The 25711-nt window shown below is 39.3% G+C and overlaps 1 protein-coding gene across 1 annotated transcript in view; it reads right to left on the bottom strand.

The window, feature by feature from the left end:
• ALG14 (ALG14 UDP-N-acetylglucosaminyltransferase subunit) overlaps positions 1–25425 on the bottom strand; it is an 89833-nt gene extending 64408 nt beyond the window's left edge. The window contains exons 1-2 of the mRNA XM_035252210.3: positions 25283–25425; positions 17029–17180 (exon numbers count right to left, since the gene is read on the bottom strand). Of these exons, the coding sequence (XP_035108101.1) occupies positions 17029–17180; positions 25283–25415 (285 nt within the window). The 5' untranslated portion in view covers positions 25416–25425. The remainder of the gene's footprint in view (positions 1–17028; positions 17181–25282) is intronic.
• Positions 25426–25711: the final 286 nt, after the last annotated feature.

The following is a 25711-nucleotide window of genomic DNA, read 5'->3' on the forward strand; positions in this document are numbered from 1 at the left end:
GCTCACTACAACCTCTGCCTCCTGGGTTGAAGCCATCGTCCTGTCTCAGCCTCCCAAGTAGCTGGGATTACAGGAGCCCACCACCACGCCCAGCTAATTTTTTATATTTGGTAGAGACAGGGTTTCACCATGTTGGCAAGGCTGGTCTTGAACTACTGACCTCAGGTGATCTGCCTGCCTTGGAGCTCCCAAAGTGCTGAGATTATAGGCGTGAGCCATTGCAACTGACCTACTTTGTATATTTCTTTATTGTCCAAAGTTTTAAAATTAAGAAACCAACAGGCAGGCATGGTGATTCACACCTATAATTTGATAACTTTGGGAAACTCAGGTAGGAAGATCACTTGAGACTGGGAGTTCAAGACTAGCCTGGGCAACATAGCAAGACTCCATCTCTACCAAACATAAAAAAGCTAGCCAGGAGTGGTGGTACATTCCTGTAGTCCTAGCTACTTGGGAATCTGAGGCAGGAGGATCACTTGAGCTCAGGAGTTCGAGGTTGCAGTGAGCTATGATTGTACCACTATATTCCTGCCTGGGGAACAAAGCAAGATCCTGACTTCTTAAGAGAAAACATAAACAATAAATAAGATTTGGAATGAATAGAAAAGAGCAAAGCAACAGAAAATTAACCACTCACAGTCCTGCCACAGTTAATTAGGGGGCATATTCAATAAAGATTTGCTGAAATTTCCACTAAACCCAGTGTCTTACACAGAATCAGCACTCATTTTGTATTTTTTGACTGAATGAGCAAATAAATAATGTTTACTGGGAAAACATATGCCTAATTATATAGAGGGAAATCTAAGTAGTGACCTGAAAGTGAAGCAAGTTGGCTCTGATTTTTGACCCTTCAAATCAGTTTTCAGCAACTTCTATTGTTGTTTTATATATGAAAAATTCCACTCTATATTTTTAAAATGCGGGTTAGAAAATGTTTTGTTCATGTGTCACTGAAATTTTCTCTTCAGTAATGTGAAAAGGGGCCAACTCATGCTGTAACAGGAGATACAAGGAGTAATAGTTGGTTGTCAAAGGAGGCAGTTAAGAAACAAAGCTCAGATTCAGAAGCAAATAAAAGAATGAACCAAAATCCATAGTGCAAGGCCCCGAGCCTCATTTCCTTCCACGCCTTGGAGGGGTGGATGTCCTTGGTGAAACATGGCCTAACAAGGAGACTATTGCTCTCCAGGAAAAACGCTCTAGTGTGAGTTTTCATTTACCTTCCTATGGCTCTGGTAATTGGTTCTCTTTGGAAAGGTTAATTTCGCTGGAAGATATTACTTTACTACTCTTTACTTTAGAACTAATCCCAGTGGAAATTACTTTTTCTTTAGCAGGTTTTTCAAGGTATTTTTTTTTTCATGTAAGTACTTTCATAGTCAAATATTCATTTTTTTTTTTGGCTTAGCTCTCCACTCTTTACCTTTCTAATTTCAGTTGTTAGTCAAGGGAAACCTGTTTCTCATTAAAAAGCTAGTTAAACTACTCAGAGAAACACAGGCTGAAGAGTAGAGTTAAAAAATAATTAAACCAGGAGTATTATTTATCTTTACTCCTGTGTAATTATAAATAAGGTGAATTATGCACCTAAAATATTAAATGTCATTAACAAACACACTGATTCAAAAGAATCAGAAGAAATGTAGGCCACCTCTAACATTCAATTAATAAAATTGTATTAATTTAAAATTTAGCTTAAAATCTGCTACATATTAATATCTAGCATAAATAGGTAAATACCAACATTTAATTTTTTTTCTTGCATGTGGGCTGTGAAAGGTTATGATTACAAGCAGATAAATAAATAAATATTGAAAAAATAAGGGGGCAGGCACAGTGGCTCACACCTGTAATCCCAGCACGTTGGGAGGCAAAAGTGGGCAGATTGCTTGAGTTTAGGAGTCTGAGACCAGCCTGGGCAGCATGGCAAAACCCCATCCCTACCAAAAATACAAAAAATAGCCTGATGTGGTGGTGTGTACCTGTAGTCCCAGCTACTCAGGAGGCTGAGGTAGTAGGATCACTTGAGCTTAGGAGGCAGAGGTTGCAGTGAGCCGAGATAATACCACTGCACTCCAATCTGAGTGACAGAGTGAGACCCTGCCTCAAAAAAAGAGTATTTTTTAAAAAAATAAGGGTCACTCACTGTGGCTCATGCCTGTAATCCCAGCACTTTTGAGAGGCTGAAGTGGGCAGATCACTTGAGCTCAGGAGTTTGAGACCAGCCTGGGCAACATAATTAGACCCTGTTTCTACAAAATATCAAAAATGAGGCCAGTGTTGTAATCTATACTCCCAGCTATATGGGGGGCTGAGGCAGGAGGATCACTTGTGCCCAGGAGGCGGCAGTGAGCCATGATTGAGCCACTGCATTCCAGCCTGGGTGACAGAGAGATCCTGTCTCAAAAAATTTAAAAAAATATATATTTTTTTCTACAAACTAGCAAAAACATTTAGAAATTTATTGGATAATTCCATATCAGAATAAGTTATTAACCAAATGACAGAAATTTCCTGTTACTTATATAACTATAAGTGATTAATATTTCTATCTTCTGATTTCTGGGAAGGCCTTTGTGTTTTTGGAGGAGCAAGCCTGTGTTGAAAATGTGGCTTTTGGCTTCTCACCCGAGCCAAGTGTGAATCGATGCCCTTTTATTCCTGAAGCATTCCAAGTGATATGGATGAGACCCTCTGCCCCACTAAGTGCAGTTACTATTAATGCTTTAAAATGATCCAGATTTTCTGGTTCACTTTAGAAATCTGAAAAAAATTAAATTATAGAGAGAAAGTTCAAGGCCTGTAACCACAGAAGTGTTTTCTATAGCTATGAAATTGCAACTGCCACAATTATAATACATTATTCAAAAAGTGAGGAAAATTGGGGAAGGGAGGGGTGCTGTTTACACAAATGGTGCAGAATAGGCATCCACATCAAGGGTACCTCAAAACTCTGACTTTCATTAGAAAATGATTTTGACTTTGGTTCTGCTAGAACAGCAATATAAGCTAGCTTTATAACCCTGCTCCTATAACCGATTTTAAATGTTGTCAGAAATATAACAAAATACGATCTTATCTGAACTAGAAAGAAGGAAATGGAAGTCCCTAATTGCCACAAACAAGAAGAAAATGAAAAGGGAGCAGACAGCCTATGACATGCAGGTTTGAAGAGGATGACACAATTATGCCAGACACCTAAGGGCTGGGATTTCAGGGCTTCTGGAGAATGGAGAGGAGAAAAGCCTACAAAGGAACAAATTGATAGCTGATATTTCCTAGACAATAACAGCTCTCCTATATCTGAAATTTATTACTAGATGGCCCTAAGGCGCAGTTCTTAGTCCTCTTCTATTTTCTATCAATCAATCCTGAGTAATCCTTTTTATTTTTTTTTTGAGATGGGGTCTCGCTCTGTCACCCAGGCTGAAGTACACTGGCGTGATCTCCACTCACTGCAACCACTGCCTCTCAGGTTCAAGCAATTCTCCTGCCCCAGCCTCCTGAGTAGCTGGGATTACAGGTGTGAGCCACTGTGCCTGGCCTACTCCCTGGGTAATCTTACCTAATTTCTTGTTTTATGTACCATCACCTATATATAGAAGACTCCAAAATCTATGTTACAGACCAGACTTTCCTTCTAAACCTCAGAGTCATAGATCCGATTGTATTATCGACCTCTTCACTTAATATGTTTACAGGCAACCCACATTTAGCCCTCCTGATGACCCCTCTAACCTTCCCTGTGTAAGTGGCAACTCCATTCTTCTAGTGGCTTAGGCCAAAAACCTGGATATCATCTTCTACTCCTCCTCATTCTCTCACACCCTACATCTTATCTGCCAGCAAATCCTTTCAGCTCTGACTTCAACATATATCGAGAATCTGATTTCTTTCCCCATATCCACGGCTGCCATTCCTGGTCAAAGCCATGCCGCTCTCTCATTTGGAGCACTTCAATAGCCCCTAAACCCCTCTCCCTGCTTTTGCCCTTCTCCCCTTCAGTTTATTCAGCACCTAAAGTGATCCTGTCAGATCACGTCCCTCCTGTGCCTAAAACCTCCCAATGGCTCCCAATTTCATTCACTGGGAAAAAACATCAAAGCCAAAAAATGAACCACAAGGTCTTAAAAGACCCAACCCTAACACCCTTTCCTTTACCTCTAAGACCTCATATCCTCCTTCTGCACTTCCTTCGCTTTGGCTACACTGATCCCCTTGCTATTTTACAAACTGCCAGGCACAGCCCCACCTCAGGGCCTTCTTTGCAGTTACTGCTTCCTCTCCCAGAATCCTCTTCCCCAGATGGCTTAATATCTCACCTCCTTCAGGTCTTTGTCTGAACACCACCTTTCCTGGTCATTACCTAAAATTACAACCTCCCTTCAACCCTCTGAATCTTCCTATTCCCTTGCTTTATTCCTCTTGTTAACAAGTTTTCACTAACACATCATAAATTTTACCTAGTTATCTGGTTTATTATGCAGCCACTAGAAGAATGTAGGCTCCATAAGGGCAGAGATTTTTTTGGTTTTATTCACTACTGTATTCCTAGCACTCAGTAGGTATTCAATAAATATTTGTTAAATAAGTTTATGAATGCTAAACTCAGTCATGAAGGAACAGTAGAATTCTAATCAAAGGAAGGACAAAACCAAGATATATTTTCAGGTAAACAAACAAAAACATGAAAAGTCATCACTTACAGACCTTCCATGAAGGAACTAATGAAAGACATACTTCTGAAAGAAAGACACTGAATCCAAAAAAAGTAGGATACAAGAAGCAAGGGTAAGGAAAGATGCTATATAAATATGCATCTAAAGAAGCACAACTGTATAAAGCAATAATAATGATAACTAACTTGGGGGTATAAAAACAAGTTAGAACCAAAATACGACACAATAATATGTAGGATGAGGAGTGCTCACAGTTATAACATTCTGAAAGCCTTGTTTCAGATGACAGCAAGAATGAGAAAAACAAAATCAAAATAAAAGCTTTTTTTTTGGGAAGAGGATGGAGATATTATATTTTTTCCTTTAACTAATTACTTATGTTAAAAATTTAAGAATAATGTCAGGCCAGGCTTGGTGGCTCATGCCAGTAATTCCAGCACTTTGGCAGGCCAAGGCAGGTGGATCACCTGTGGTTGGGAGTTCGACACCAGTCTGATCAACATGGAGAAAACCTCTCTCTACTAAAAACACAAAATTAGCTGGGCATGGTGGTGCATGCCTGTAATCCTAGCTATTCCGGAGGTTGAGGCAGGAGAATTGCTTGAACCGGGGAGGCGGAAGTTGTGGTGAGCCGAGATCGTGCCATTGCACTCCAGCCTGGGAAACTAGAGCAAAACTCCGTCTCAAAAACAAACAAACAAACAAAAATAATGTCTAAGGGGTGAGGTGCAGTGGCTCATGCCTGTAATCCCAGCACTTTGGGAGGCTAAGGCAGGTGGATCATTTGGGGTCAGAAGTTCAAGACCAGCCTAGGCAACAATGATGAGACCCTGTCTCTACCAAATATACAAAAATTAGTCAGGTGTGGTGGTACGGGCCTGTAATCTCAGCTACTCAGAGGCTGAAGCAGGAGAATCGCTTGAACCTGGGAGACACAGGTTGTACTGAGCCAAGATTGCACCACTGCACTCCTGCTTGGGCACCAGAGCGAGACTCTGATCTCAACAAAAAAAAATAAAAAAAAAAGAATAATGTCTATGAGAATACAATGATTTCCATTTCCAAGTGAAAGGAAAAGGGGGGAATAAAGACATCTTAATTAATAGAAGGCAGCCAAGGAAGAAAAACAAAAGATTCAAAGAAAAAGGTCTAAGCAAAAAGGACAAAAAAAAAAAAAAAGTAGAAAGAAATCTAAGGTATTAGTAATCACAATAAATGTATATGTACCAAACATGCTAATTAGAAGACAATTCTCAGTTTTAAATTTAAAAAATTCTGCTACATGTCATATATAAAAGACACATTGAAAATGCAATAACACACAAAAAAGTGAAAATAAAGAGGTGGAAAAATATATACCAGGCAAACAGTAACCAAAAGGAAGCTGGTATTTCTAAGTTAACGTTAGATAAAATAGTTTTTTTTTTAAAAAAAGCATTATTCAGGGATAAAATGAATCACTTCATAACAAAAATAATTCACTACGAAGAATCAAATTTGAACTAGAATGCAAAAATATGTACAGAAAACTGACAAATACAAAGAAAAAAGACCAATTCACAATCACAATTTTTATATATCTGCCTTTTTCTGTTTTTTTTTGTTTGTTTGTTTGTTTGCTTTTTGTTTTAGAGATAGAGTCTCACTCTGTCATCTAGGCTTGAGTGTAGTGGCATGATCATAGCTCACTGTAACCTCAAACTCCTAGGTTCCAGCAATCCTCCTGCCTTGGCCTCCCAAAGTGTTGGGAATACAGGTATGAGCCACAGCACCCAGCCCATGCTTCTCTCTTACTGAACAGATCAAGAAGTCAAAACAACTTAAAAAGATACAGAAGATGACTTGAACAATGCAGTAAACATTATGGACATATAAAGAACTCTGCAACAAACAATTGGGAATGTAATTTCTTTTTAAGCACACAAAATGTACTCAAACTCACACATGCTAGGCTACAAAGCAAGTCTCAACAAATACCAAGGAACCTTTTTTACAAGAATACATTCTCTGCACACAATCTCAGATTAGAGTTTTATAAAAAGTCTAGCTACATGTTACTTACAGGCAACACACCCAAAACATAAAAACACATAAAGGTACCAAGCATAAGAACAGAAAGTTAGGTTAGACATATTAATATCAGAAAAAATCTATACTTAAAAAAAAAGCATTTTAAGGATAAAATAGGTCATTAAATACTGTAATAACAAAAAGTTCAACTGACCTAGGCTGTAACAATTTTAAAATTAAATGGATGTAATAAAATAGTCTCAAGATATAGAAAACAAGACTGACTCAACTAAGAGAAGAAATTAAACCTACCATCACAGAGGGAAATTTCATCATATCTCTTTCAGTAACAGCTAAGTCAAATATACAAAAATGTTGTCAAGGTCACAGTAGATTTGAACAATACAATTAAGAAGCTTCATTTAATTGTCACATGTAACAGACCATTAGAGAATACACATTTTTCTCACTGACACATGTAATAACTGACCACATGCAAGAACATTAAGTAAATTTCAAGGCCATGAAAAAAAAATCTCAATAATTAAACAGGCCGATATTCTGACTACACTGGAACAAAATAATAAATCAAATTAAAAATTATGTTTAGAAAATTGAAAAATTTGAAATAATTAAAGGGTCAAAGAAAAATTCATAATGAGAACTTTGTGGTACCTAGAAATTAACAATAATAAAAGTGTTACATATCAAAATTTTTGAGATGCTATAAAATGTTACCTAATGAGCAATTTATAGTCATCTGAATAAGGGCTGAAAATTAATGGGATAAAGATACAACTTAAAACACTGAAAAGAGAGCAACAGTATAAACATAAAACTGAAGCAACAAGTTTATTAAAATAAAAGGAGAAATTAAAGAGAAAATAAGCTACCACAGAGAAATCAAAAAGTTAAACCTAGGAAACAATATTAAAATTCCAGCCTGGGCAATAGGGTACAACCATATCTCTACCAAAAATTCAAAAGTTAACCAGGCATAGGGGGTGCACCTGTGGTCCTAGCTACTTGGGAGGCTAAGGTGGGAAGATCACTGGAGCCCCGGAAGTCGAGGCTGCAGTGAGCTGTGATCGTACCTTGGCACTCCAGCCTGAGTGACAAAGCAAGACCCTGTCTCAAACAACCAAAAAGTGAATATTAAAATTGACCAATGTCTGGCTTCAAGCAAGCAAAATTAGGAATCGAAAAGGGCACAAACTATACAGCTACAGCACAAATTAAAAAAATAACAAGAGAATATTATTAATACAGTTTAAATCTGTGTCCCCATCAAATCTCGTGTTGAATTGTAATCCTCAGTATTGAAGGAGGGGCCTGGCAGGAGGTAACTGGATCATGGTGGAGTTCTCGTGAACTGTTTGGCACCATCCACCCTTATACAGTATAGTGAGTTCTCACAGGATCTGGTTGTTTAAAAGTGTGTAGAACCTCCCCCCACCCCTTCCTCCGCCTTGGCCATGTGAAGTGCTGGCTCCCCCTTTGCCTTCTGTCATGATTGTAAGCTTCCTGAGGCCTCCCAGGAAGCAAAAGCTGCTATGCTTTCTGTATAGCCTGCAGAACTAGGAGCAGTTAAACCTCTTTTCTTTTTAAATTACCCAGTCTTGGGTATGTCTTTATAGCAATGCAAGACCTGTCTAATACAATTATGAGAATATTTCTGTCAATACATTTGCAAATTTACATAAAATGGACACATTCCTAGAAAAATGTCTTAAGGACACTGATTTAAAAAGAAACACAAAGCTTGAAGCATCCTATAACCATAACAAAAGAACACAGGCCCAGGTGGTTTTATCTTAGACAAGTTCTATAAAACTTAGAAATAATCAATTCCGTGCTTACACAGATTCCTCGAGAGTAAAAAGTTGTCTATGCTCCACAGCTCATGTGATGAGAGTACTGGAACCTGGATACTAATACCAAAGGAAAGCACAGGACAGTCTCACGCAGGAATATACATTTAAAATCCAAAACAGTATGACTGCAATCCAAATCTAGCAATGTATTAAAATACAACACACCATAAACAAACTCCGTTTATTCCAGGAACTCAAGAATGGTTCATACCATGCACTTGGCCATACAAACAAATAAAATTGGAAAAACTGTATTATCTCACCTGCAGAAAAGACATTTGATAAAAATCAACAACCAAATATGATTTAAAATAAAACTCTTAGCACATTTTTAAAATCAGAAAGAATACAAAGATGTCTACTACATTATTCTCTATTTGTTACTGTTCTGGAAGTTCTGACAAAAAATGAGAAAAATAAAAGGTGTAAGGATTAGAAAGAATTAGAACCATCACTATTTGCAGGTGATGCAATTATCTTCACAGATAACAAAGATAACTAATTATCAGGATTCATTAGAACACAGCAAGTAGTTCTTATAAGAATACTATACAAAAATCAAGTATATCACTATATACTGACAACACAGAAAATGTCATTAAAAGACATATTACTTCCAAAAGTAAAACAAAACAAAACAAAACAAAAAACACAACAAGATACTTAGAAATAAACACACCAAAAGATATGCAAGATTCTTATGAAAACAATAAGAAATGTTACTGAAAAGCATTAAGGAAATCTAAACAATGGAAAGAGACGAAGTTTCTGGAAAGGAAGACAACATCATATAGATACAAGTTCTCCCCAAACTAATCTATTCAATTTAATGCAAATAAAAATATCAACAAGATTCTTGTCAAAGCTAATTTAAAAACTTATATAAGAAAGAAAGAACAATTAAAACACTTCTGAAGGATAAAGCTAAGGGAGTTTGGTATTGGGTAAGGGATAGACAAACCAGTTAACAAAATAGGGCTAGGCTGGACAGCTATATAGCAGAAGCTGAAAAAAAAAAAGAATAGAGAGCTAAGATACAGACCTACGCATACACAGAACCCTGACATAGCAATGGTGGCACGGCAGAAATGGACTGTTGAATAAATGGTGCTGAGCTAGGCCAGCTGTTTTGCCATATGGAAATTAGATCTCTTTCAAATACTATATAGAAAAAATCAATTCCAGATGAATTAAAGACCTAAAACTCTATGACCTTTAAGTCCTATGGGAAAATATAAATTTGGACTCCTAAAGAAAAATATAAACCTTAAAATCTAAAACTTCTGTACATATAAAACAGTGAAAGAATAAGCAGGAAGAAAATGTATACAGTTATTATATATACACATACACAAGCACACAACGCTGTTGTATGGATATAGAATTATATTGTCCATGTAATCTTTCTAGAAATACATATATGCACAAACACAGACATAGTTAGTCCTCTAGATATATGGGTTCTGCATCCATGGATTCAATCAACCATGGATAAAAAATATTTGGGAAAAAAATGGATGACTGTACGGAACATGTACAGGCTTTTCCCCCCTTGTCATTATTTAATAAATGATAGAGTATAACAACTATTTACATGGCATTTACATTATATTAGGTATTTTAAATAATCTGAAGATTATTTATAGTATATGGGAGGATGAGCAATGTGCAAATACACCATCTTATAAAAGGGACTTGAGCATCTGTGGATTTTGGCATCTGTGCAAGGTTGTGAAAATACATGCACATGCACAGACACACGGTCATTTCCCCTTAGATGACCATCTTTGTATGTATGTGCATATGCCAATATACACATATGGCCTGTATAATATGAAAAAAGATTTGTTTACAAAATAGACAAGTAGAAAAAAGGGAAGAAAATGGTCCTAAATTGAAGAAAGATCGTAAGAGCTCACTGAATTTGAGAAAGAATTGATAAAAAAAAAGAGACATACAGACATGACCTGATTAAATTTCAGAATTCTAAGGAAAGAGAATCAAACTAGGATCAAACATCTTTTCTGGAACTCTGACTGCTAAAAGAGAATGGAATAGTATTTACATACTCTGAGAGCAAGAAACTGTGGCATTACAATTAGTATGGTACATCAAGCCAAACAACCGTAGGGATATTATGTCACAACAAAGATATTTTCAGTCGGGCGCAGTGGCTCATGCCTGTAATCCTAGCACTTTCGAAGGCCGAGGCAGGCAGATCAGGAGGTCAGGAGATTGAGACCATCCTGGCCAACATGGTGAAACCCTGTCTCTACTGAAAATACAAAAATTAGCTGGGAGTGGTGGCACGACCCTGCAATCTCAACTACTCAGGAAGCTGAGACAGGAGAATCGCTTGAACCAGGAAGTCAGAGGTTGCAGTGAGCTGAGACCATGCCACTACACTCCAGCCTGATGACACAACGACTCTAAAAAAAAAAAAAAAGATATTTTCAGAGATGGTTGGACATAGTGGCTCATGCCTATAATCCCAATATTTTGGAGGCCAAGGCAGGTGGATCACTTGAGGTCAGGAGTTTGAGACCAGCCTGGCCAACATGGCAAAACCCCATCTCTACTACTAATAATGAAAAAATCAGCTGGGCATCATGGCGCACACCTGTAATCCCAGCTACTAGAGAGGCTTTGTCAGGAGAATCGCTTGAACCCAGGAAGTGGAGGTTCTGGTAAGCTGATATGGCACCACAGCACTCCAGCCTGGGCGACAGAGTGAGACTCACTCTGAAAAAAAAAAAGATAGTTTCAGAGCTGAAAAGACTCTGGAAATACACTGTCCATATAACCTTTGTCAAAAAAAAAAAAAAAAATACTGAAGGAAACACTTGAGCCAAATAGAAAACAAAATGAAATCAGAAGAAGACATGGTATACAAGGAACAGTGGTGAGTTAGGACTATACATGTAACTGCTGATGTTATGATGAGATTTAATTAAATTAAAAAGTGATACCTGAGCTAGGAGAAAGGTAATGAAAATCTATTCTAGAGTTTTAAAATTTTTCTTTTCTTTCCTCTCATTCTTGACATTTCATGATTGTTTTCCCTCATATTTGCCTTATTTCCTGGAGAATTCCTTTAGCCTGACTTTCAATTCACAAATAAGGTTTTCAGCTATATTTAACCTGATAATTACTGACTCAGAACTTTTAATTTTGATAAGCACTTTAATTTCCAAGGAATCATTCTTGTTTTAAAATTGCTTCCTTTATTATTCTTGGCTGGGCCTGGAGGCGCATGCCTGTAATCCCAGCACTTAGGGAGGGCGAGGCAGGTGGATCACAAGGACAGGAGTTCAAGATCAGCTTGACCAACATGGTGAAACCCAGTCTCTATTAAAAACACAAAAATTAGCTGGGCGTGGTGACGGACCCCTGTAATCCCAGCTACACCGGAAGCTGAGGCAGGAGAATCATTTGAAAGCAGGAGGCAGAGGTTGCAGTGAGCCAGGATCCAGCCATTGCATTCCAGCTTGGGCAACAGGGGGAGACTCCATCTCAAAAATAATAATAAATAAATAAAACAGATTATTCTTGCTTATTTGAAATACCTCCTTGAATTTATTTGGAATACCTCCTTGATAATATGAAATTTAAAAAGTTATTTTCTTCCTCTTTTTAAATTTCTTGTGGTCACCCAGGAGCCAGAAAGTTATTTTGTTTCAATATTAACTTTTGGGAGGGACCCTTTGTTTTGAATTTGTTAATTATCTTCATCATATCTAATCATATTTCCTTTTCAGCTTTTTGTAAATGAAAGTCTAGATTAGTGTCATCTGATAGAACTTTCTGCAATGATAAAAATGTTCTATTCTACATGATCTAAAATGGTAGCGACTAGCCACATGTGGCTACTGAGCATTAGAAATGAGGCTAGTGCAACCAAGGGACCAAATTGTACATTTTACTTTGTTTTAATTTAGTTGAAATACGAGTAGCTACATGTGGCTGGTGGCTACTATACTCGACAGTGCAGGTCTAGATTGTTAATTATACTTGGCTAATATGGGCTCTTCCAGCAAATGTATTGATCACTATTGATTTTTTTAGCAAGACTCCATCTTTTCCTAGCCTGGGGAGTTCCAGGGAAAGTACAAAAGATGGCTGAGCTGTAGTGTAGAAAGAGACCAGGAAGGAAACCACCTTAGTATGGCTGGCAGGAAGGTGTGTATCTCTTTTGTCTTTCTGCCCCTCACCACCTCCCGTCAACACCCTCCTATACACACACACACACACACACACAGACACACACACATAGAAACATACACACACAAACACACAGTCTGGTATCCAGTGATGGCGAGCAGAAATGTTCATGCTACCACCCTCAAGAACTCATTTGTGTCTCTGTGGAGCTCTTCCCAGCTTCAGATTCATGAGTAGAGACTCTTTTAGGAATGGAGTAGAACTTTCTTTCTAACAGTGGCTTCATTGCCCCAGTAAGAAATTGTTAGTGAAAGGAAACCAAACAGAGATGCTCAGTCCTACACTGCACTTTGATAATACAAAATAATGGCACTATAAAAGTCCAAAATCTGGCTGGGCGTCGTAGCTCATGCCTGTAATCCCAAAACCTTGGGAGGCTGAGGAGGGCAAATCACAAGGTCAGGAGACCAAGACAATCCTGGCCAACATGGTGAAACCCCATCTCTACTAAAAATATAAAAATTAGCCAGGCATGGTGGTACATGTCTGTAGTCCCAGCTACTCAGGAGGCTAAGGCAGGAGAATCACTTGAACCTGGGAAGTGGGGGCTGCAGTGAGCCGAGATTGTGCCACTGCATGCCAGCCTAGGCAACAGACAGAGACTCCATCTCAAATAAATAAATAAATAAATAAATAAAATTTAGCTTTCTTATCAATGTGAAGCAAACCCAACTTACTTGGTTCTAAGTGTTGTGATGCACAGTATATAACAATCTTCCAAATGTTTCACTAAACCATGAAATCATTCAGTAAATAAACAATACATATAGCGATAGACCTGGAGGGAAATATTTAACACATATGCTAAATTAAGAGTAGAGCCTCCAGCTGGGCACGGTGGCTCATGTCCGTAATCCCAGCATTTTGGGAGGCTGAGGTGGGTGGATCACAAGGTATAGAGTTCGAGACCAGCCCAACCAACACGGTGAAACTCCGTCTCTACTAAAAATATAAAAATTAGCTGGGTATGGTGGTATGCACCTGTAATCCCAGCTACTCAGGAGGCTGAGCCAGGAGAATTGCTCAAACCTGGGAGGTAGAGGTTGCAGTGAACTGAGATTGTGCCACTGCACTCCAGCCTGAGCAACAGGGCAAGACTCTGTCTCAAAAAAAGAAAAAAAATAGAGCCTCCAAATTGGCTGCAACTTCAGAAACAACCTGCACACTAGCAACTGGGTAAAACCAAAGATACCTGCTCTTTAGGTTGAAAAAAACAGGAACAATTTTGTGATTATTTTGCTCTTTGTATATATTTTTAAGTGCTCTGTACCATTGGTAAACTAGACTTTTCACATTATTCTTGTGTGAAAAATCATCACCATTTTCTCAAAATTCTCTACCATTTCTCAAATACAACCTAAGATAAAAGACTAAATGACACTTTTAGTCTCTGATGCCTTAGATGGGAATTTCCAGGGGATTCTTCTCCTACTGGGTCTTTTGAATTGGCAAATGATACACAAAAGCAGCAGGGTAGTTATACAGGAGAAGTAACGGCTTTGGAGGAGACATCTAGGTATGTGACACATATTTGGCAGGACTTGGGTTGAGTTATTTATACCTTTGAACCTCAATTTTCTCATCTGTAAAATGAAGATACTATTATCTGTCCCATAATAATGAAAGGAACACTTACTAGTATACTTAATAATCTCTATTTTCTCCTGTTACACTTAAAAAAATCATCTGCTATTTCTAGACTTTCACACTTCCTAAAAGGGAAGGGGAAAGGTTTTTGTTTTGCATTATATCTTTGCTATTGTGAAAAGTGCTGCAGTGAACATATGTGTGCATGTATCTTTATAACAGAATGATTTACATTCCTTTGGGTATATACCCAGTAATGGGATTGCTATGTCAAGTGGTATTTCTGCCTCTAGATTTCTGAAGAATCGTCACACTATCTTCCACAACTGTTGAAGTAATTTACATTCCCACCAACAGTGTAAAAGCATTCCTTTTTCTCCATAACCTCACCAGCACCTGTTTTTTCTAGACTTCTTATTAATTACCATTCTGACTGATGTGAGATGATATCTCATTGCAGTTTTGATTTGCATTTCTCTAATGATCAGTGATGTTGAGTTTTCTTTCATATGTTTGTTGGCTGCATGAATGTCTTCTTTTGAGAAGTGTCTGTTATGTCCTTTGCCCACTTTTTAATGAGATCGTTATTGCTGTTGTTTTGTAAATTTGTTTAAGTTCCTTGTAGACTCTATATATTAGACCTTTGTCAGATGGACATATTGCAAAAATTCTCTCCAATCCTGTAGGTTGTCTGTTCACTCTGATGATAGTTTCTTTTGCTGTGCTCAAGCTCTTTATTTAATTAGATCCCATTTTTCAATTTTTACTTTTGTTGCAATTGCTTTTGGCATTTTTGTCATAAAATCTTTGCCCATGCCTGTGTTCTGACTAGTACTGCTTAGATTTTCTTCTAGGGTTTCTTATAATTTTGGTTTTTACATTTATGTCTTTAATCTATTTTGAGTTAATTTTTGTATAAAGTGTAAGGAAGGGGTCCAGTTTCAATTTTCTGCATATGGCTAGCCAGTTCTTCTTGCAACATTTATAAAACAGACATTCCTTTCCCACTGCTTGTTTTTGTCAGATTTGTAGAAGATCAAATGGTTGTAAGGGTGCAGTTTTATTTCTGAGTTCTCTATTCTGTTCCATTGGTCTATGTGCCTGTTTTTGTACAAGTATATCATGCTGTTTGGGTTACTATAGCCTTGTAGTATAGTTTGAAGTCAGGTAGCCTGATGCCTCCAGCTTTATTCTTTTGCTTAGATTGTCTTGGCTATTCGGGCTTCTTTTTGGTTCCATATAAATTTTAAAATAGTTTCTTATAATTTTGTGAAGAATGTCAACAGTAGTTTAATGGGAATAGCATTGAATCTATAAATTACTTTGGGCAGTAGAGCCATTTTCACAATATTGATTCTTCCTATCCATGAGCATGGAATATATTTCCATCTGTTTGTGTCCTCTCTGATTTCCTTGAGCAGTGGTTTGTCGTTCTCTTTGAAGAGGTCCTTCACTTCACTTGTTAGCTGTATTCCTAGGTATTTTATTCTTTTTGTAGTGATTGTGAATGGGAGTTCATTCATGATTTGGGTTTTGGCTTGCCTGTTGTTGGTGTATAGGAATGCCAGTGATTTTGCATATTGATTTTCTACCCTGATATTTGGCTAAAGTTGCTTATCAGCTTAAGAAGCTTTGGGCTTAAAAAAAAAAAAAAAAAAAAAAGAAGCTTTGGGCTGAGGCAATGGGATTTTCTTTTTTATTTTTTTTTTGAGACAGAGAGTTTCACTCTTGTTACCCAGGCTGGAGTGCAATGGCGTGATCTCGGCTCACCGCAACCTCCGCCTTCTGGGTTCAGGCAATTCTCCTGCCTCAGCCTCCTGAGTAGCTGGGATTACAGGCATGCGCCACCATGCCCAGCTAATTTTTTTTTTTTTTAATTTTTAGTAGAGGCGGGGTTTCACCATGTTGACCAGGATGGTCTCAATCTCTTGACCTTGTGATCCATCCACCTTGGCCTCTCAAACTGCTGGGATTACAGGGATTTTCTAGATATAGAATCATGTCATCTGAAAAGAAGAGTAATTTGACTTCCTCTCTCATTATCTGAATATGCTTCATTTCTTTCTCTTGCCTGACTGCCCTGGCCAGAACTTCCAATTCTGTGTAGAGCCAGAGTGGTATGAGAGGGCATCCTTGTTTTGAGCCAGTTTTCAAGGGGAATGCTTCCAGCTTTTGTCCATTCAGTATGATATGGGCTCTGGGTTTGTCATATATGGTTTTTATTATTTTGAGGTATGTTCCTTCAATATCTAGTTTATTGACAGTTTTTAACATGAAAGGATGTTGAATTTTATCAAAGACCTTTTCTGCGTCTATTGAGATAATTATGTGTTTTTTGTCTTTAGTTCTGTTTATGTGATGAATTACATTTATTGATTTGCATATGTTGAATCAACCTTGCATCCCGGGTAAAAGCCAACTTGATCATGGTGGATAAACATTTTGATGTAATAAGCAACCATTTTTTGACTTGAAGATTTATTTTATAGAAATTCATATCTTTTGGTAACAAAGGAAATGTATTTCATCACCAATAAACATTTGACTGCCCATTGTTGGTAGGGTACTGAAGGGCTATGAGATTATTTCTAGAGACAATTAAACTCAATGTACAACTTACAATTTTTTTAGAAATATAAATTGTCACTTACCATGTTACCAGGGTCTCTATCAGCTCGATCTAGTTCAAAAGAATTTATTTTATTGGCACTCATTTCATCAGTGTCAGCAATGACATAATGTCTAGGTGAGTAGGCATTGGACAAGCTCCCAAGCAGCCTCAGAATCTCGGTGGTATGCCCACCTGGAAAAAACATCAGAAGTCCTAGATTAAGAAATTCACAATGGGCATATCCATTTGCCCATGTTATACCAATGTCATGGTTTCAGGTGGGGGGAGGGCACTATAATTGCATATTTCTCAAAAGACACAGGAAACTTTGAAAACAATAAATCTATGCCCTTGTATAAATACAACTTTTTTTTTTTTTTTGAGACAGAGTCTCGTTCCATCACCAGGCACTAGGCTGGAGTACAGTGGTGCAACCTCAGCTCACTGCAACCTCCGCTTCCCGGGTTCAAGCAATTCTCCTGCTTTAGCCTCCCGAGTAGCCGGGACTACATGCGTGCACCACCACGCCCAGCTAATTTATGTATTTTTAGCAGAGACGGGGTTTCACCATGTTGGCCAGGATGGTCTCAATCTCTTGACCTCGTGATCCGCCTGCCATGGCCTCCCAAAGTGCTGGGATTACTGGCGTGAGCCAGCGCACCTGGCCATAAATACAACTTTTATATAAAAAGAAGATACTACATGTATAAAAATAAAATCAGCACTAGCAGTAGGTACTAAAGAAGGCACCAAATAGTATAAGATGTAGCTCGTTATCAAGAAGACTGGTGAGAAAGGGGCTAGACACATGCATGAAGATAAAGAAGACATAAGACAGCAAGAAAAACTAAAATGTGGAAGGCAAGCAAATGGTTATGAAAAATCAATGCCCTAAGAATAAGGAAGATCCCTGGAAAAGGCTGAGATGACTTGAAAGGAGAAGATAATGGACAGATAGGAGTAGGGAAGCCACTGGGTGGAGATGGGGATTGTTAGTGCATGAGATGACAAGATCTGAAACGTGTTCAAAGAGTGGCAAGAATACTGGGAATAAAGGTACAGGTGACATAAGGTCAGGAAAGTAGTATGGGAAAAGGGAAGCCAGTCACTGAAGGTTCGATGTAGAGAAGTAAGGTGAAAGGAGCATGAGCACGGACCAGCAGAGCCTGGACCTTCCTAAGAAACATTTTTTGTTCACCACTGTAACCCCAGCTCCTATTAGAGGTCTCAGCACACTGCAGGTTCTCAAATATGTATCAGCTTTACCAAACGAGTAATGTTCAGTTTCTGAAATCATATAATCTCCAAAATTTTAATATTTTAATTTCAAACACATACATTTAAAAATCCCCTGTGTCCACTGAGATTTCCTTCATGAAAACAACAATAGAATGTCTACCTATCTAAAAACCATTTAAGCAGAAGAGCCAAACTCCTTATCAAGGAGCCCTATCACACCTATTTCAGTCTCATTTCACAAACTCTGTGCCTCACTCAGGTTGATATCTTTAACATTCTCTGCATTCACCTTATTTGTTACTCACTCTTTGCCTGTGGTCATGCTGCTCCCCTTACCTAGAAGGCTTCCCCCACCCCACCTCCCTTATTGTTGTAAGAAAGAGTATTTAATACAAGAACACAAACGAAGGTAAATGTAACATGAGTTTCCCCCTAATATTCCCCTCCCCTCTGCCACGGAGTTTCCCTTCTGTTGCCCAGGCAGGAGTACAATGGCGTGATCTCAGCTCAATGAAACCTCTGCTTCCCAGGTTCAAGTGATTCTCCTGCCTCAGCCTCCCAAGTAGCTGGGATTATAGGTGTGCCCCATCATGCAGGGCTCATTTTGCATTTTTAGTAGAGACTGGGGTGTCACCATGTTGGTCAGGCTGGTCTCAAACTCCTGACCTCAGGTGATCTACCCACCCTGGCCTTCCAAAGTGCTGGGATTACAGGTGCGAGCCACCACGCCTGGGCCACATTGTTTTTTTATATAGTAGAAAGGAAAGGATTTCTTTCTAGATTCCAGAGGGAATTATATATAGAGAAACAAATTTGGCATAGATTTAGTGTGGATTTCAGGAATTAAAATCATACATTAACTTTATAACCTGTCACCCATCTTCTTGACTGAGGCATATAGTTTAAACACTTGGTAATTTTAGTATTTTTAGTTTTAGCCTTGGAAAAAAAAAATGTCAGGCTGGGGCTGTGGCTCATGCCTATAATTTCAGCATTTTGGGAGACCAAGGTGAGCAGATGACCTAAGGTCAGGAGTTTGAGACCAGCCTGGTCAGCTTGGTAAAACCCCATCTCTACTAAAAATATGAAAACTAGCTGGGTGTGGTGGCTCATGCATGTAATACCAGCTACTCAGGAGGCTGAGGCAGAAGAATCCCTTGAGCCTGGGAGGTGGAGGTTACGGTGAGCCAGGATGATGCTACTGCATTTCAGCCTGGTTGACAGGGCAAGACTGTCTCAAAAAAAAAAAGGAAGAAAAGAAAGAAAAAGTGGTGGCACTCCAAGTAGGTACTTGTTTTCACAACTGGAATAATTAAGGATAAAACCTAATCTCTACAACATCTTCTACACAATTAAAACTTCATTATACCTGCTTTAATAGTCCCTTTCATTCCTCTTTTTTTTTTTTTTTAAAGGAAACCCTCACTGAATACTGTGAAAGTTTCGGAATCAAAATAGAGTTACTTGTGACAAAACGGAGCTGGGAAAGGCCATGAAGGGTTCTGAATGCTCAATCACCTGAAAACAAGAGCGATCACAAAAGACTGTACCAAAGCCACGACCTGCACAAAGGCCACTGCAGCCTTATGCAAAGCAAACATGGACTAATGGCACCCTTTTTATTGACCCCTGTAAGCAAGGATAATTGTTTAAAAATAACTTAGGTAACTCTCCCCATTTTCCCTTTGAAAACCGCTGTCTTCCCTTGCCTTTTTGAATGTCCCCATAGTTTACTTTGTATGTGTTTTCCACACTACAATGCTTACTCTTGATAAACTTACTGTCTTTGGAGAATCTCCGTTATTTAGGTTGACAACATATTCACTGAAAATTTAAGCTTGTTACTCAATAAAGTCATTAAAATGATGGACTTTGTCTTCCATTTTACTCTTATATTAAAATACATTTTTTGAGAATAAGATCCTCTAAGGTCTACCTTAAAATATATCCAGCATCCAATCACTTCTCACCATTTCTTTTTGCTACCCTCCCTGCTCCAAGCCACTATTATCTCCAACTTAGAGTATGAACACAGCTTCCTGATCTGCTCCCTGACTACTTCTTCAGTCTATCTCAACACAACATCCTGTGTAATGCTATTCGAGTTGATTGAATTATTTACATCTGTTCAAAAATCCTCCAATGGCTTCATGTCCCCTGTGGAATAAAAGGCTTCTCGTACTCTGACCCCAACTGTGTTCCCTCTTGGAGCTCCTCTTCTGTTCCTCCCCCTTACTCAGTCCACTCTAATCACTCTAGTCTCCTTGCTGTTGGCTGTCATCTCCCCAAGGAGGCTTTCCTTGACAATCTTTATCAACAGCAATGGCCCTTCCCCAAATCACAGTGTTCATCACTGCATAACTTACTACATAGTCTATTTATTTGTTTTGCTTTTTCTCTCTCTCTATCCATGCCTCACTAGAAGGCAAGCACAGTACCGTGAGGGCAGGGATTTGTGTTTGTTTTGTTACTGCTGTACCTTCTGTTCCTAGAAATAGCAGGCCCTCCTAGTGTTGAATGAAAGAATGAATGAAAGTGTGATATTAAATCTAAAATTTGCCTAAGACCATATTGTGTTTCAAAGAAAAACAGTTTTGACGAATGTTCTCTGAACCAGAAGTGGTCTACTAATAATTTTTTTTGGTTTTTGCTCTGTTGCCCAGGCTGGAGTGCAATGGTGCGATCTCGGCTCACTGCAACCTCTGCCTCCTGGGTTCAAGCGATTCTCCTGCCTCAGCCGCCTGAGTAGCAGGGTTTACAGGTGCCCACCACCAAGCCCAGCTAAGTTTTTTGTATTTCTTAGTAGAGACAGGGTTTCGCTATGTTGGCCAGGCTGGTCTTGAACTCCTGACCTCAAGTGATCCACGTGCCTCAGCCTCCCAAAGTGCTGGGATTACAAGCATGAGTCACTGCACCTGGCCTACTAATAATATTTTATGCTATCTAAAGAGTAAATGTTGCTTGGTCCTCAAGGTAAATATTGAAAATGTCTTCTTCCTCCAACATTAGGGCATGAACTATTACACTGCTTGTCTGACTTCAAGTCTTTCTTTGAATGCCATGATTCTTTCAGGCCCTTGATACCATCCTACCCTCAATAATTTGAATGAAGGCACCATTTGCCAGATGAATTCTCAATCTTAATTTAGTTTCTACTCTACCACCATCATGCAACACTATCAAGTGAATGGTTCTAACATCCATCCATTTATTCAAGTAGGAAACCTAGAAGTCACCCTTCGTCCTTCCCTCCCACTTCCTCTACTTTCAATTCACAGTTGTAGATTTAACTCCTAAAATCTCCTAATCCCATCTGAATGCATTTCCTTCTCCCATCCCCACACCTATCACTCTAGTCAGGCCATCTTTATCTGTTATCTGAAATATTCAAAAGGTGCCTATTTGTTTCTCTACTTCACTCTTTGTCAAGACATTCTTTTGACAACACTGGCTGAATGACCTTTGTGAATGGTCAGACTGAAGTGGCTGACTCCACTGAAAAAGATAAGCCAGGTGCCTGTGGTCCTAGCTACTCAGAGGCTGTCTCAGAATCCCTTAAGCCCAGGAGTTTGAGGCAAGCATGGGCACATAACAAGACTCTGTTTTAAAAACAAAAATAGAAAACTTCAAAAGCTCCTTTTGCTACAAAGACTAATAACATTCACCATTTATTAAATGCTTATATAAAAAGAAAAGAAAATGTCAAGACCTTTAAGACTTATTCTGCCAAGGAGAAAAGCTAAGCCTTGGAAACTGACTCATGTAACATGGCTTTTTCTCTTTGGTGTCAGACTTGTGCTTCCTGATCTTGGTGTTGAGATGTTATACATTAACCAGACTCCCTAGTCTTTTTTCAAACCTAGACTTAATGACACTGGAGATAGAGGCGCTTGTGATTGTTACCTCTTTATGCCAGAACGTTAAACAAATCCCTTAGTGCATAATCAATAGTAGTGTTGGGACTTGGAAAATAGTATCCCAAAATGAAGGCCTTAGAAGTAAAAATTTTTCTCTGGCCTTCTGTCCTCTGTCTCTCAGTCCCCTGTCTCTCATTCCCATTCTCCCCTGACCCTTTCCACAGAAACTAGAATCTCTCTTCCCCAGGGCTGGTCACAGAAACCAAGAATTTCTTCTCCCAAAAGCTAGTAATAAAACCTAAAAATACCACTCTAATTTTACGTCGCCTTTCTGTGTAAAACCTGGCCATTATCTGAGCTGGGTAAGGTGGCTCACACCTTAATCACAGCACTTTGGGAGGAAGGAGAATTGCTTGAGGCCAGGAGTTCAAGACTGTGTGGCACACAAAACAAGACACCATCTCTATTTTAAAAATTAATTAACTAAAAAATTTTTAAACATAAATTACCTGCTTTAACTTGTTTTACAGTAGGTCACAACATGCTCATTCCAGAGAGGGTCCTGCTCCATATCCAGAAAGAAAGGAAGGTATGCTCAGAGACCAAGAAAAATCTAGACAGACAGGCCTTGCTGGGCTTCCCCAGTCTATAAGCATTAAATCATACCCTTTTGTCCAATCATAATTCTACATGGCTGTCCGTACTTTGCTGAACCTAACCATAAAAACCAGATCATTTTCCTTGTATCTTTGGGTGTTCATTCCGAACACTTCTATATATGCTTAATAAATTTCCTTGCCTTTTCTCCTATTATTTCTGTCTCTTGTCAGTAATTTTCAGTGAACCTTCAGAGGGCAAAGTGGAAGTTTTCCCTTGCCCCTTACAGTAGCCAACCAAATCTTCTATCTGTATGTTAGCCTTTGTAAGGAAAATGTTGTAATTTTGTTCAGCATCTCTGTTCTTGCTTATATAAACTATCTTCATTCTTTTCCATCTGGGGAGCACTGACCACCATTCTTCAGTATAGGTTTGCTTCCCAGACAGCCACTCTCACACTCTATGCTTGAATCAACTCTTTTAACTAGCTATTGTGCCCTTTGATTATTTTAGGTTGACACACTATGTCAAGCATTTTACTAAACACTTAATTTTTTATTTAAGCTTTTGATTATATTTGATTTCATTTCACTTTAAGACAAGGTCTCACTCTGTCAACCAGGCTGGAGTACAGTGGTACAATCTTGGCTCACTGCAACTTCTACCTCCGAGGCTCAAGTGATCCTCCTGTCTCAGCCTCCCAAGTAGCTGGGACTACAGGTGTATGCTACCACATCCAGCTAATTTATTTATACATTTATTTTTGGATTCCACTATGTTGCCCACTGGTCTCCAACACCTGAGCTCAAGCAATCCACCTGCCTCAGCCTCCCAAGTTGCTGAGATTACGGGTGTGAACCACCATGTCTGGCCTAAACACTTTAAATATGATCACATTTAATCTCTCCTGACCTCTCTCAACCCATGTAGAAACAGAAGGCTCAGTGAGGTTAATTAATTGCCTACGATCACCAAGGTAGTAAGTGGCAGAGATGTGATTCACCTATAGCATTATGACAACCTAGAGGCCTGTGGTCTTAACCCCTACATGATATGGAACCGTGGAGTAGCAGCAATTGCTTTATAAAGCAGGATTTTAGGCCAGGAGTGGTGGCTCATGCCTGTAATCCCAGCACTTTGGGAGGTCGAGGCAGGAGGATCACTTAAGGTCGGGAGTTTGAGACCAGCCTGGCCAACACGGTGAAACACCATCTCTACTAAAAATACAAAAATTAGCTGGGTGTAGTGGTGCATGCCTGTAATCCTAGCTACTCAGGAGGCTGAAGCAGGAGAAGGGCTTGAACCCTGGAGGCGGATTTGCAGTGACCGGAGATCATGCCATTGTACTTCAGCCTGGGCAAGAGTGAGACTGTATCAAGAAAAAAAAAAAGGCAGGATTTTAAACACCCTTTACAGTCTGGACTCAGTTTACCTCCCCGCACTGAACTCTACACAATAGTGTTCTCTCACCTCTGGCCATTCCAAGTGCTATCACCTTCTTTTCACACCCGCCCAGTCCTCAAAACCCAGGCTCTCCCTCATCTGACTAATTCTTGGTCATCTTTCAAGTCTCAGTTTAGCATCATTGCTTCCAGGAAGCTGCCTGTTTTAAGACCTGATAAAGTCGTGCCCTTTCTGAAGACTGCCATAGCAATTTGTACTTCTCACACAATTATTACAAGATTATGGCACTTATCTCATTGTGGCAAACACTCATTTTGATTTATTTTCTGTTAGTGTTTTTGTATTCTCTACTTCATTCACTGCTGTATCTTTGCATCTTTCACAGGACTTAGCACGGAGTCAGCACTCTATAGCAAGTAACGTTAGTCAGTTTTGTTATTTACGGAGTTTAGTTTAGTGTTTGGCCTAAAAGCTCAAAAGAGATCAAGTGAATAAAGTAATGAATTATACTTTAATATAAACTTAGTACATTTGCTCATACTATACATGTTCTATCTGGATGCAATCTCCTGCCATCCCCAAATGTTTACATTGTGTGTGTGTGTGTGTGTGTCTGTCTGTCCGTCCCTGTCAAAACTATTTAAAACTGTAAGCACCTACAGAGTTGGCGGGTTTAGATTGTATTACCTGACAGGTCAGTGTGTTGCTCACACTGCCACCCTGTGTGTATGGTTCTACAGTTCGTAGATCTTTGTTTTCATTCTCGTGCACTCTGTATATTTTTAAATGTGACAATTCATTCTGCCTCATTTATCATGTAGCATTCGTGTTTCCTAAACTAAATACACAATAGCTAGATTAATAACGCACAACAGCCATACAGGGAAACTACACGTTAGAATCAAAGGCTTCTACGTTCTCTTTGTTCACTAATTATTTGTTATAAAAACATACACTACAGAGAGTCTTAATTACAGACGAGTGTAACTTACTTGTCATAAAAAGACTCCTGGGCCGCGTCAGCAAACCAGCCCTTACCCTGGCTAAACTGACCGGTTCCGGTAGGGCAGAGAAACTACAAATCTCTGCATGCAACACTCCAACAAGTGCTAAGGGGACCTGGGAAGAGTGTCGCGGTGCACTCTAGGGTTTGTAGTGACAAACTCAAGTCCGACCCGTCGCCTCCTCGATACTTACCGGACCCAGCCACTACCAAGATACTGAGAGACTCCCGGGGCGTAACGTCCCGGGAATGAAGCACTACCCATATTCGCAGGATTAGGAAGACGGCCACAGCTCCTGCAGCCGCAGCTAGAAGCACACACACCATGCAGAGAAACGGCGCATGCGTCCCACTCCCGGAGCTAGCCGCGGTCAAAGTTCACAACTACGGGTGCCGAAGCGACTCAAACGCGGAGTGACGCACCTCCTGGGGGGCTGGGCTTGCCTGAGCTGGGAGGAGTCGAGGGCCGAGGAAGCAGCCCGGGTCCTGCTGACAATTCATTTTACCTCATTTAGCATGTAGCATTCGTGTTTCCTAAACTACGCAATATCGGCCGGTCGCGGTGGCTCACGCCTGTAATCCCAGCACTTGGAAGGCCGAGGCAGGCGGATCACGAGGTCAAG

The sequence above is a fragment of the Callithrix jacchus genome, chromosome 7 (genome assembly GCF_049354715.1).
Source record: "Callithrix jacchus isolate 240 chromosome 7, calJac240_pri, whole genome shotgun sequence".
Classification (NCBI taxonomy): domain Eukaryota; kingdom Metazoa; phylum Chordata; class Mammalia; order Primates; family Cebidae; genus Callithrix; species Callithrix jacchus.